This window comes from Odontesthes bonariensis, chromosome 20, assembly GCF_027942865.1.
Source record: "Odontesthes bonariensis isolate fOdoBon6 chromosome 20, fOdoBon6.hap1, whole genome shotgun sequence".
NCBI lineage: Eukaryota > Metazoa > Chordata > Actinopteri > Atheriniformes > Atherinopsidae > Odontesthes > Odontesthes bonariensis.
The window spans coordinates 20744122-20757546 of record NC_134525.1 but is presented as its reverse complement, the minus strand read 5'-3'; the positions used below and the strand labels follow the sequence as shown (position 1 = coordinate 20757546).

General features: G+C 43.6%; 1 protein-coding gene across 1 annotated transcript; it reads left to right on the top strand.

Moving 5' to 3' along the window:
- Positions 1–3030: 3030 nt before the first annotated feature.
- shha (sonic hedgehog signaling molecule a) lies at positions 3031–13348 on the top strand. Its single transcript, XM_075452422.1, has 3 exons — positions 3031–3745; positions 7487–7748; positions 9475–13348. The coding sequence occupies exons 1-3, from the start codon at positions 3446–3448 to the stop codon at positions 10164–10166; spliced, it is 1254 nt and encodes a 417-aa protein (XP_075308537.1). The 5' UTR covers positions 3031–3445; the 3' UTR covers positions 10167–13348.
- Positions 13349–13425: the final 77 nt, after the last annotated feature.

Below are 13425 nucleotides of genomic sequence, written 5' to 3'. Positions count from 1 at the left end.
GGGCACCTGAATCTGTTCAATTCTGACTCTTCAACATAATGCTGGCTGCGTGCGGCTTAGATAAACCATTTTGAGAAAGACTATTCAAACTTTATTACTTTGACAAAAGAGTACACATGTTCATGGGATAGATGGCAACGTGTCTGTGCTATAAACTGTTTGTCAAAGGTCCAAAACAGGATAAAGGTTTGAATGTGGACCCCACCTGCATGAAAACAACCACAAAGAGTTGCGGTAGGGCCGGCTTTCTATTTGGCTGAAAGAAAGGAAACCCTATTTGCAGCAAAGGAGAACAACACAGAAGCCTGACACTACTTATATGTTTGTGCGTGATTTATTCCGTAGTCCTAATCCGTCTAACAATGTTACAAAACATTCAGACAGGAGGAGGCTTTAAAGCGGTAATTGGGGGGACTTACACTGGTTAAACTTGCATCCCACTCGTGCTTGATCGAGACTGTGGCACAAGAAATCAAACGTGGGTGTGGATTTAGTCTTATTCTAAGCATATCTATTAATTCCTTTGAGTGACGGGCTAGAGAAGGAGCATTTTAATGGAAGTCAGTGCTTAGAGATTAGGATGTTTCAGAAGAGGTAGAAGTGCATGCAAGGTCTTTAAGTTTAGGGGGCTTCGAGGTTTGATGGGACAAAGAGGGAAGCAGAAACTGATGACTCATTGGCCAGTTTCACGCCTCATACTGGATTAGCCATCACATGCAACAGGCTGCTTAATATGAATTGTGTAAGGGGCCTCAATCCCTCAAGAATTATTTCATAAACTGAATTTCCATTTTGCTGTGTCACAATCATATGCAAACCTGAGGTAACTGTTCACAAAAGAGTAAGGAAATAACAAATAAGGGCTTAAATATTGGAAGCTGCTGATTGTTTCAATGGTGTTTTTCTCGCTAATGCACTATAAAATAACAATTCAAAACTGCCACATTTACCCTGTCAAAACCCTGTCTGTAGTGATTTCCTTTCCTTTTAGCTTCAAACTCCGCCCATTTGCCGTTGGCATAGGCCAAAACCAAACACTGAAGTGTGATGTTTGCAAATACTCTTTGCCCCAGGACTGGATGAGAGATGGTTGGTTTCCTCTGCGGGAGAAACTCAAGTTCAAACCCATCAGCGCTACTTGCTCTTTAGGCTCCATTATTCATTACAATTTCTGCATTATTCATTTCCCTCGGCATCACATTTTGTCACTTGGTTAATTCACGAAGAACCCTGTTTGGTCTCTGTATTTTTTTCACTTATCATCAATATGTTTCCATGTATCCTTCATGGGGTCTCGGAAGATTCTTGCTGTCTCCTGTTTCCATCTCTGTGGGTTTGAGGCAGTCATATGGCATACCAGGTTTTATCTCAGAGCGGTGACACCTGAACTAATACTCTGACCCGGGGCCAAACAGTGCCTCTGGTGTCCCTCAGGGCACCATAGCCACTGTCGGCTCTGTGTTTGAGTAGCACCTCTGCAGAGGCAGCCTCTGAAATGTCTATAAGGAAGACATTTTAAGAATCCTCACATTCGACAGCAGAAACAGGCAGACTAAAAGGGTTTGCAGAGTGACAGCCATCGCTGGAAGTAAATATTCTTTCTAAGAGTTAAAAAGCAGCGTGCCAGGTGCACAACCATCTTTTGGCCAAGAACTGATTCTCATGGTCTCAGTGAGCTGCAGGTAGTCTCACCTTCTCTGGTTGCCACAAGCCTGGCACAGGCTTGAACAACACCAGACTGGAGGTCAGCCAGAGTGAGGTTTAATGAGACCGAAGCCACACCAAAGGCTCCCGTATCTGTCCTCACCTCACAGCATATGTGGCACACTGTCTGTGTGATGAGAGCTAAAGTTGCCCCCAAAACAGCCCTCTGCCTGTAATTACTCTTTGTTATCAGACAAACAATTTTCCGCCTTGCACATTTCAAACATGTTTTTTTGTCTCATGTCTTGAATATGAACAGAGGGATGTTTTAGGTCTAATGGTGCCAAGCAGTTTGAAAAAAAAAACAAAAAAAAATTCTCAATTGACATTAATCAAAGGAACAAACAGCATGTGCATGTGTTGTGTTAAAGCAGGAGGGTGGTGACTGAAATCAAACCTGATTTTAGGCAGAAACAAAATATAGTGCAGGTGGAGAATGAATGACAGTGTCATGTGAGTGCACCCCTGCTCTTCTCCTTTAAAGTAAAAGAAAAAGTTTAGGTTATGTGTATTGGGCACAACCACGAGGCAGTTAATAATGTAGTAGCAGAGTTGCTTACTGTGTTAGAGATTTGGTTGGGGCTCAAAATACTCATACGATGTCCAATTTACACATAGGATAGGCAAATTCCAGTAATAAATTCCTTTAGATGTGTCGTGTATGAATTAGAAATGTTTTTTTTATTCCTTCTGTATCATTGTACTGAACGTCAGTCCCGTTTCGGAAATGCGTAAAAATCGTGCACTGGGTGCACTGTGAGCGCACTGCAAATATATTTGCGCAGCTTTGTTTTGTAATCTTTTAAGAGGTTTAGTGTAGTCTGAAGAGTATCGAATCAAAATGTAAATTCCGGTATGTTTGCTCAGACTTCTTGAAACTTTGAATCACCTAAATGATACCAAGTGTATCCAAGGGAATGTCTTTTTTTGCCCGTTTACGCACTTTGCCATGCACGTGCTTCAACAAAGAAGAAAAGAGGCATATTCGTCAATCTACTAATTTCTAGAGTAAGTAAATAATCCATTCTGTCATATCTTTAAAAAATGTTATTCATTTATTTTATTTTATTTTTTGTGGACGTGGGGTCACAGCAAAATCACTCAGCCCAGGTGTGCGCAGTGCGCGTCCACGAGCAGTTCTTTTCTCCTTGAAAACGCAGTCTGTGTGGCTCAGACTCACAGTGAAATCACTTCCAACTAACTACACTGCTTCAGATTTGAGCCCAGCTCTGTGTAAGTTGTCCTGTCTGTGCTTCCTCTCCTCTGAAAGCTGGAAAACGGGAGGGTGAAAAAAGAAGGTTTATAATTGATGTTTTCCCATGGAGGAGCCCCTCCTCCCCGCAACGGAGGAGCAACCTCAGGTGGGAGAAATCTTTTAAGATTTTTTTTTTGTGGGATAACATCAGGAGGGTTTGTCTAGGCGAGCCAATCAAGTCCCTCCCCTGCTATATAGATCGGTGCTATAATACAAAGCGGTAAAAGCGGTCGGCTCACACAAGCGGCTGCAGCTCGTCTAGAGATCCCGTGGCTTATAATTCCTTTACTACTTTTTTTTAAACCCTCCTTCGATGTGCCCCGTTATTAGCGTTTGTCTGAGGCGTTCATTTCCGCACCTGCCGCGGTAGAGACCAGGCGAAGGCGAAGTAGAAGAGGAGACAAGGACATTGTGAGAGCCGGGAGAGGCAGACGGTTGAGATAGCAGCGGTGACTCGTTAGAGATCTTAAAGGACAAAAAAAGAAAATGCTACTCTGGACCAAAATCGTTTTGGTTGGTCTCATATGCTTGTCCTTGGTGTCCTCTGGGATGGGATGCGGACCGGGCAGGGGCTACGGCAGGAGAAGACACCCGAAGAAGCTGACACCTCTTGCGTACAAGCAGTTCATCCCCAACGTGGCGGAGAAGACCCTCGGGGCAAGCGGCAGATACGAAGGCAAGATCACGAGAAACTCCGAACGATTTAAAGAACTGACTCCCAATTATAACACAGACATCATATTCAAGGATGAGGAGAACACCGGTGCCGACAGGCTAATGACTCAGGTAAGGAGACAGAATAACCTTTTTTTTTCTCCCCTACTGCCCGTCTCCTAACGCACCATCAATGCGCACTGCAACAACCTCCTTGTCAGACTGATTGCGCACCTTAAGTGAAGTCTGTTTTACCCGCTGCTGAACTCTTCACACTGAGCCTTTTAACTTGACTCTAAAGGCAGATGCACTTTATGCACCAGCATGGGAGTTTTCAAACGCTGCAGGCTGGAGGCGAATATAGAAATTTAGCTGGAGAAGTGATGTGCAGGCGGACAGTCAGGACACTCGGCCTTCATGGTTGTGACAGTGTATTTAAAATATTTATGTGCTCCTCTCCTCATATCTATATTTGTATCTGCATGGGGCTCGATTTGTTGCTTCAACATGCGTGCATTCGTGTTAGCTTACATCTCATTGAGACTGTAAGTATTTGGTGCCTATTTGAGGTTTACCTTGCAGCTTGTTTAAGCGCATTTCTCTTAATTCCAGCTCTGGGAGCTGGCGATGTGCACCGCTTCAAACAACCGGGCTTATTCAGGCATGGCGTGGCTCATTCAGACATTTTCTTGCCCGGGCTGCTGTAATTCAGTCTGCGCGTGGGGTGCATCTGTGCATGAAAGCTGTGACATTTCTTGGAAGACTTCATAAATGGGTGGGACCCGGTTAATTACAAGAGAAAGGCGCACAAGGACCGATGGTGTCTCCTACGGGGCACTTGCATGAAGGATGGCATCTTTTTCTGTTGTATCCTCTTGCAGCCACCTTGATTACCGAACCTTAACGCTCGTTCAGTGCAAATAAGACAAGGCTCACGATACAGCGGAGAGTTGCCTTGATTTCTCTCCAGGCTGCAGGATGCCGCGTCTCTTCAGCATGACTTTTAGCACTCAGATCCTGGTGAATTATTCAAGGCGCTTGGGTGATATTGGCTCACTAAGAATAAAATGCCCGTGGCGATGGTGGTGGTGCTGGTGGTGATGAAGCCGGGCGCGCGCCGGAGTCCCTGAACCCCTAACTCGCACCATGCATGAAATTAAATATTCACCGTGCGTGCGGTTTTCGCCCTCCCATCTCAGACCTCCATATCTCCTCTGTCAGACACCTATAGGTTCTCAAACACGGGGATTCATGAAATGACTGGCCTGTCAAGATGCTTTCTAAAGTGGGGATTCAGGGAGCCCCGAATATGATTTTGGAGGTTCCTCACCTCTGGGGTGAGGAGAAATAGACTTATTTAAGTGTTATTTTCAAGATATAGAGCCTTCTACCTTAACCAGAGACTAACTCTAAGATATCCCACCTGCCAGAGGAGTAGGTCTGAATCAAAACATACCAAGAAGGGGGGAGATCCTCTGAAAACACATGATTAAAAGGTGCATCTGAGGCTTATGTGTTCACCTTGGTGCGTTTTTCTTCGTCTGCGCAGATTCATTTTGATCACATTTTGTGGCTTTTGATTCAACACCAGTTTCTCACGCAGAATCTGCGAGTTTATAGAAAACACCAACTTGTAGTTTAAAGTGTACGTGGAGGGGCTTTTAGGTGCCCCTCACTTGCCCCTCACATCTTGAGCTTACACTAAGTTACAGGTCACTCTTATCGTGCATGACGTTGCAAAGCCACCAAATTAAAACACGTAAACCCATGTGCAGCTTCAAGTGACATAAGCATTATCACATGGGGATTTACGCTGTGCCAACGTTGTTTACTCTGTTCCGCGGCTTTGTGCAGGAATCCAGTGGGTTTTTACGCATGAACACGACGGACTTCTCCCGTTATCTTTCTTTTTAGGAAACAGATGTTGTACACGGAACAAGGCACGTGCTTGCAGTAGCTCCGTCAGGTGTGTGCAATAAATGAATTAATGAATCAATCCACTGAAGTCTGGCCAGGACTATAATCTTGAAGGAGGAGCGCTGCTTCACTACTGAGAGAGCACAACTCACTCCCACAGACTTTCACCGACTTTTACAGACAGTCTGTTGCCACTTTCACCATCTTATACCTCCACATATTACGTCATGATGTTAAGTTGTATTTGTCTCACAGTAAGCAGACATGTTATTGCTGGGTCGTGTACGTTTCCCTTGTTTTCAGGACTTTTCCACAGAAAACTGAAACAGTAGGCAAAATAGCTTAATCTAAGAAAGTGCTTGATTAGACGTTTTCATTCAAACAAACTAGACCTCTGTCAGGCATGCTGTCACATTCTACTTCCAGTGAAATAAGCCATGTTGCCTGATTAAAGGGCTCTTAGAAGCGCTTTTTTTTTTTTTTTTTTTTTTGGTGTGTAGCGGCGTTATAGGAGCCTGCAGTCACTGCACACATTGCAAACGAGTCGGAAAAGAGATGAGCTGAAGGCTTGTTTGGCCTGACAGGTAGCTGATAAGTGTTTCCTCTGACCAAATCATTTTTGAAAAGATTAAGAGGCAGGCTGTTCAACAACTTTACCCCGAGCACAAAGCGCCAGTCCAAGGCGCCCTGCTGGGCTTCATGGTGGCTGAGCAGAATTTGGCTTGATTTGCGGCACACGACCTAATGAATTAATAAATAGGTGAAGCTTTACGGTTCTTGAGTCCGACAGTCCCACTCTGAGTGTTGATTTTTTTTTTTTACAACTGTTTTTTTATTCACATTCTACAAGTGTGTTATCTTCATAAAACAGCGACTGATATATGAGGGACCTTTTTTTCTGCTCTTGGAGTTTGTAGTGCTGTGTGAACATTCTTGCTTTAAAACCTCGAGCTGTCCATACGGGGAAAGGACAGTGGGTCACACATAGACTCCTCTGTGCGCCCACACAGTCCTCGGATATTTCACAGGTCTGTCAGTCAGCAGCCAAAACACCTCTATTTAAGGAGGCATGTCACGTTTCCAGGACTTTGCAGGAGGAGAATAATGAAAGTTTCCCTCTGCTTTTGGACTGAAAAGACTCTTTGTGATGTTTTATTTGACATATTGGTTAGGCGTCGAGAATAGTTGTCTTGGAGAAGGCCAAGCATCTTCATTGAGTGCGCAGAGAGGCTAGGAGGGGGCTCTTATATGTGGCACAAACTCCAGATATTTTAAAGAGGATCATCTTCTTCATCATCATCATCATCCCCTGCGTATCAATTATTTATTCAAAGTAAACAGACAAGTTTCAACCAACAAAGCTCCCCCTCATCCCATTGCCTAATAGGAGCTCATGAATTTATAATGTATTAATGTTGTTCTTAAGACAACGCTTTTCGGTAGAAAGGGAAGCTGCTCGCACCTTCCCGAGACCAAAGACCCACATGTTATAGGCCAGTGAAGCGAATGCAGTGCCTTATCAATATTTCATGAGCAGCTTTCTTACCCGAGATGTGCCCTCTGACGCTGCTGCTCACACTGAGAAATGCAAGCTCAGAATCAGAGCTTCAGTTCACTTCCAGTGTTTCACCTCAGCTGGGAGGAATCAGGGGTGTCAGGTGGCGATGGAGGCCTCAGTGGATCCTAATACAATATTTGATTGTTATCATTTCAGAGAACATGCAAGTATATCTTTAAAAAAAAAAAAAAGGGAGAACAGACAGAAAAATGTTATCTGAGTGGAGCAAGAGGTCTGTCTTCTATATTCTTAGTGCTTGAAAATCGTATTTTGGTGATCTCTAACTGTCTGGCAACAAAACTGTATCAGTATGAGAACAGGTTTGGCTGGCAAATGTAACTCAGACTTGACTGTCTACACTTTAAGACCTCACACTGATCCATTTCTCCCTCCCGCAGAGATGCAAAGACAAGCTGAACTCGCTGGCCATCTCTGTGATGAACCAGTGGCCCGGGGTGAAGCTGCGGGTCACTGAGGGCTGGGATGAGGACGGACACCACTTTGAAGAGTCCCTTCACTACGAGGGCAGGGCCGTGGACATCACCACTTCAGACAGAGACAAGAGCAAATACGGCACTCTGTCCAGGCTGGCGGTGGAAGCCGGTTTTGACTGGGTCTATTATGAGTCCAAAGCCCACATCCACTGCTCTGTGAAAGCAGGTATGGTTGCCAACGCGCGCAATGCGGAGAAATATAAGCACACGTATCTTCAAGAGGCAGGTGCAGCTCAGCCAGAATGCAGTAATGTTTCATCCGGCTTCATCAACTGTTAATTAGAGTTGATTCCATGAATTTATCAGTCTAGAAAGGTCAGAAATTAAGCCACAGAGACAACTGGGACATGGAAAAGCTCATGAAAAAATGTGCTTTATAATGTACGTTAATCTATACTGGAAAATGACTGCTTAAATTAATCTTAAGAATGAGTCTGATTAATATGAAGACACTACAAATAGATGTTTTCATGAGTGATGTATAGACACATCCCAGCCTGTGGCGTTGGGAGCTCTTTTTCCTATGCAGCCTATTCCTCGATCTTACATCGCCCCACACCGTCTCCTGGTGGGAACCACGACCATCATCTCACAAGGCTGCTCGGGATGACCTAGAAAAGCAAACATTTGCTCTCTGCAGCAAGAAATAAGAAAATTACCGACAGAATATATGACGCTGACTTGGATTATTGAATAATTTGATCCGGTCACACGTGAGGAAATTGATAGGGCGTTCCTTTAAAGTCTCCTTTTTTTTTGTTGAATTTTTTTTTTAACCTTTCTCAGGGTGAACATTCAATTAATCATTGTCAGACTCCTTTCAAGCTGTAATAATCTAGGCCTTCGCTACAGGACACTCATGGCGCTCAGAGATGGTTTCTCCACACACCGATTGATGAACCATGGCGCTTTTCTTTGCTCAGACTTTATTGATAAATCCCTTATTTCTCATTCCGCACACACGTTTTGAGATCACAGTGTAAGGCCAGGCCGACGTGTCATTAGGGGTCATGCGACTTTACCAAAAGGATTTGGCTGAACAATGTTGAATTGGCTAAATCTGGTTTTCAGTTGTCACCTTATTTCATGCTCGGGAATCTTAAAAGAAGATTAAAAGCCCCAAATTCTGAGTAGGAACCCCCCTTCCTTTTTTTCTGTGTGCAGGACAGTGTGATCCTGGAGACTGGTATGTGAAGAGCTCCACCAAGGCCAAAATTATTGTCATCAAGACTGATAACAAAGCTGGGAGAGGTGGTAGACAGAGGGGGGAACATTGATGTTGCACAACAGAAAGCATTTAAGAGTCCCGGCACTCATTTAAATTCAAATCTACAACTCGAGAGGCTTGGAAAAGTGGCTCCACTGGGTAAATAGTAGTTGTGAGTCGCCTATTTGTGTGAATTGTCACATGGAGGTTTCTGCACCTGAGTAAATATGGGAAGAGTAGCTGGGAAAGGCGTAAGTGTTCTTTACCGAGAGTAGCTCGATCCGCAAGCTGATTTAGAATAACAATGCCTGCTCTTTATTGGGTTTTTTAATTAAGAATAGATGAGCCGGGGCTTTCAGGTTTTCAGTCTCAGACAACGTGGGCCAAGCCAATACGCATCTGGCATGAAGGAGTCGACAGGCATCAATATGCAAAATGCATATGGCCTACCAAGATGTGTAGAGGCAGGAAAAATGCGGAAAAACAAAAAGAGTGTTCTTGAATGGGCTTTTGAATAATTCTTAGCACATAATGCCTCCAAACAGCTGTAATATCACCTTTAAGTCCTAAAAGTGTTTCAAAATAACAAATATGATCGCTTTGGGGTGTTTTATGTGTCTTGGATTGTTTGTAGAGAAACGATTTATCCCCAGTAAAACTTCAACACAATCTCTTCTTTCAACAGAAAACTCAGTGGCAGCAAAGTCAGGCGGGTGCTTCCCGGGCTCCTCCACGGTCACCCTTCAGGATGGAACCAAGAAGGCGGTTAAAGACCTCCGAACCGGCGACAGGGTCCTGGCAGCAGATGAGCACGGAAACCCGACTTACACCGACTTCATCATGTTCCTGGATCGAGACTCGACGACCAGGCGGATCTTCTACGTGATCGAGACCGAGTCTGGCCAGACAGTGACCCTTACCGCCGCGCATCTCGTCTTCATCGGCCACGACAACTCCACAGAGGAGCGGGCAGAGCCGCGGATGTCGGCGGTTTTCGCCAGCCAAGTCCAACCCGGGCAGAAGGTGTTCGTGTTTGACGCCGAGCGAAGTCTACTGGTGCCTGTGAGCGTGAAACGGATTTACAAGCAAAATCACGAGGGCTCCTTTGCGCCGGTGACCGCGCAGGGGACCGTGGTGGTGGACCAGGTCCTTGCGTCCTGTTACGCAGTGATAGAGGACCACGACCTGGCGCACTGGGCCCTGGCACCTGTCAGGCTCGCCCACTGGGTGTCCTCGTTCCTTTTCAGCTCTGAGCCCGAGGCCAGTGCACAGAACGACGGAGTGCACTGGTACTCCAAAATCCTTTATCAACTGGGGACATGGCTCTTGGACAGCCACTCGATCCATCCACTCGGGATGTCAGTATACTCGAGTTGAAACCTCCACAACAGGAGCGGAATGAGACTGAAATGTAGGACACGTGAACTATTCAGTAGATGCAAATATAAGATAATAAAAAGTGATAATGATTTAAAAAAAAAGGAAAGAAAAGAAAAATGAACAAACAAGACAAAGGCCCCAGCGGAGTTGGGATATTTATTTCAGTGACTTTTCCATGATGTGTCCCCTTTCAAAGAATGAATGGAGCCTTAAAAAGTTTTTCTTTGAATAATTTATTCTCATGTGAACTCTGCTGCTGTCACACAAATGGACTCTGAAACGGTGCGAGCAGCACATTGTGCATAATCTATTTTTGTATATCTCAGAGGCAAAAAAAGAAAAAAAAAGATAAAAAAAATCAAAAACAAACAAAAACAAACAAACAAACAAAACAAAAATACCGCAAAGAGAACGAAGATCACGTAGACCGGAGCTGACTTTGACAGGCTGTAATGTTCACATGTGCATATATGTGCAACTGACTGTTATATTTTGGGGGAGAACAAACTTCGCGGGGTATCCATAAATTATATTTTTATACACAGAATTGTAAATTAGATTTTGACAGATCGGTACCGAATCACATTTCGTTATTTGAAATAGTGTAAGATATGAGAATATATTTTAATTTAAATACAGTAGCTGGGAAAGTACTGGAAAGCAACATCTTGTACTGCTTGGTTTATTAAGAATGTTATCATTTTGTAAACTGTTGGTTTAAGTTGTCGGAGAGGGACAGATATTCTGCCTCATGTCTGCATTCTCTGCTTTGATTTTTTTTTTTTCCCTGTGCGTTTCTGTGCGTATGTGCGCGTGTGTGTGTTTGTAATTTTATCTTTTTTTTTTGGTCCTTCTCCCGTTTTCTCCTGAGAAAAAATATCAAAATGCAGATTCTGACAATTCAGTAACAGCTAAAGTAGTACTGAGACAGTTTCGTTGAATAAATTAATGAGTAACTCCTGTAAATGTACTAAAAATGTTATTTTTCTTTGTCATATTTTGTAATAGGGAAATAGTTTTCTATAGAAATGACCTGCGGCAGATGCACAGTTTGGATAGTCTATATAGCCAGACCATACCAGTTAACTTTCATAACAGGGCAATGTGTCAGAAAAAAAAAAAAAAATGTCTAGAGTTTATTATTTATATGTTTATTACAAAAAGAGATAAAGAAAATCTTCAAACTTGCAGTTGTTACCTGTCTTTGTGTAAACGAGTTTCACAGTAAACGCTACACTGAGGCATGTTTTTCGACCAAATTCACGCTCTTAAATTCGGGAAATGATGACAAAAATCAGCTAAGTGTGTACTGATATCTAACCTTGGGCCCAGTGACCCTTTTCTGACAAGCAGAGGGAGAGTTTTTGGGTGGCTGTCGTTAACACGAAACAGCTGTTTTACGTGCTAATTGATTTAGCTCGGCCTGCTGGGAGGGCTAGCAAACACTTTTCGCCCTATTTGGTGGCGTTCAAAAAAAAAAAAAAAAAAATAAAAAATGGGACGATATGGCGCTTTGAACTGCCTTTTGCATGCTTGCGAAATGTTGAGACCCCGTGTCACATTTAACGAGGTCTGCCCTCCGCAAATAACTTCCAACTTGCAGACAAATTAAACAGGAACTGTATTTGTTGGCCCCGAGTCTGCCTCGCGGTGTCTGCTGCTTCAGGTCAAATAAAGACTGTAGTTCAAAATCACAGCTCGGTTAGTCTGAGCAAATCGACATAATCCTCCAGTATTTTCATAGAGACTTATAGTGTGCGTTCAGCGCTTAATAGTGAGCTTTCGGCGCTGTATGTTTGTCTTCTCGAGGGTACATCTTTGCCAAATTGATTCCGACGTCGGTGTCTCCACAGCGCTCGGGAGGTCATTACTCGATACAGGTGCGACACCGTGTGGCGAAACGGTGGTACTGCGGATGTGAAAATCCTGTAAAACAGCTTCAGTTTAAAATACTTTACACGAAGATTGACTCAATTTTAGAAGGAAAAAAGGGCCACACATGTCAGTTACAGTTTGATACGTAACTAAATTGATTTAATAGGTGATTTAAAGTCGTGCAGTGCCTCCCATTTTGGTCGTTATAAGAGCAAACAATGAATGTATGTGGAGTAATAGTCTAAATATGAATGAAAACACAAATGTCATAAAAGGAACTTTTCGTAAGACCACAATGAAAACACAGGAATCATAAACAGGCGTTGCTTAACTCACTTAAGACTTATCACAGGTAAAAGGGGCCACTGAACCTGAGTTTCTGAGAACTGTTGCAACACGAGCAGGAATTCCATTTTCTTCTCCCACATTGTGTTTTGCTGTTGATATTGTGAGGTGGAAACTTCAGGGAGGGACAAAGCGGCCCATCTCTCCCAGCGCTGTGACCTTGGGTCCCTGTCAGATACAAAAGCGTCCGCGCAGGGCAGCATTCCTCAGAGCAGGTAAACAGAGCCTTCTCTAATCCCTCTGGGGGCCCTCAGTCTGCTGGAGCTCAACAACGGCTTTTACAAATGTTGACATTTGCAAACATGAACAGTCTGGCATTCTGGAAAACAAAACTCAGTTTCTAAGGGAGCTCTGCAAACGGCAGAGCCTGTTCTGTCCAGGAAGCCTGCAGGTGGCACGTTGGAGGGAATTTAAAACCTACGGGGTCCTGAACACACCAGTACATATTCATCATCGTTTATCTGAAGGAGACGGCTGAACTTTGGAGGACAGGTCGATTAGAAATGAATAGATTTGTGAGATGATCTCACAGTGAAAAGCTGAAATACTTACAGGTCTTGAGTAACAGAAGCGGATACAAAGGACCAGGGTTGACAACTGGGACAACGTCAGACAATTAATCTGAATCTGCTGATATTTTAAGTATTTGTCCCAGACCCACCCCCATTTACTCATCATATACTCCATATTCAAAAATCTCTACATTAACCACTTACCACTGTCATGAAAAAAGGAAAAGAAAAAAATACACGACCAACTGTAAGTGTTGCAACAGTCTTAGTTATGTTGTTTGATGAGCGACTCCAGTGTTTTGAGTTAATTGTGGGTTTACAGAGTATTATGCAAATCTTTGTGCATATAAGGGTTTGTGTGTCGGGGCTTTTCAAATAAAAGCTTTAATTGTTGATCAAATCTTAATCATTTTTCCCAAAAAGATTCAAAAGTTTCAGACTACGCACTCGAGAGATTCATAGAAGGAAAATCACCGTCTCCCTCTAAAAGGTTAGAATGAAACTAAGAGGAACAGGCAATCACT

Coding starts and splice junctions, on each gene's coding strand:
- shha (XM_075452422.1), top strand. CDS start 3,446: ATGCTACTCTGGACCAAAATCGTTTTGGTTGGTCTCATATGCTTGTCC. Junction 3,746..7,486: donor CCGACAGGCTAATGACTCAG/GTAAGGAGACAG, acceptor TCCCTCCCGCAG/AGATGCAAAGACAAGCTGAA. Junction 7,749..9,474: donor CCACTGCTCTGTGAAAGCAG/GTATGGTTGCCA, acceptor TTCTTTCAACAG/AAAACTCAGTGGCAGCAAAG.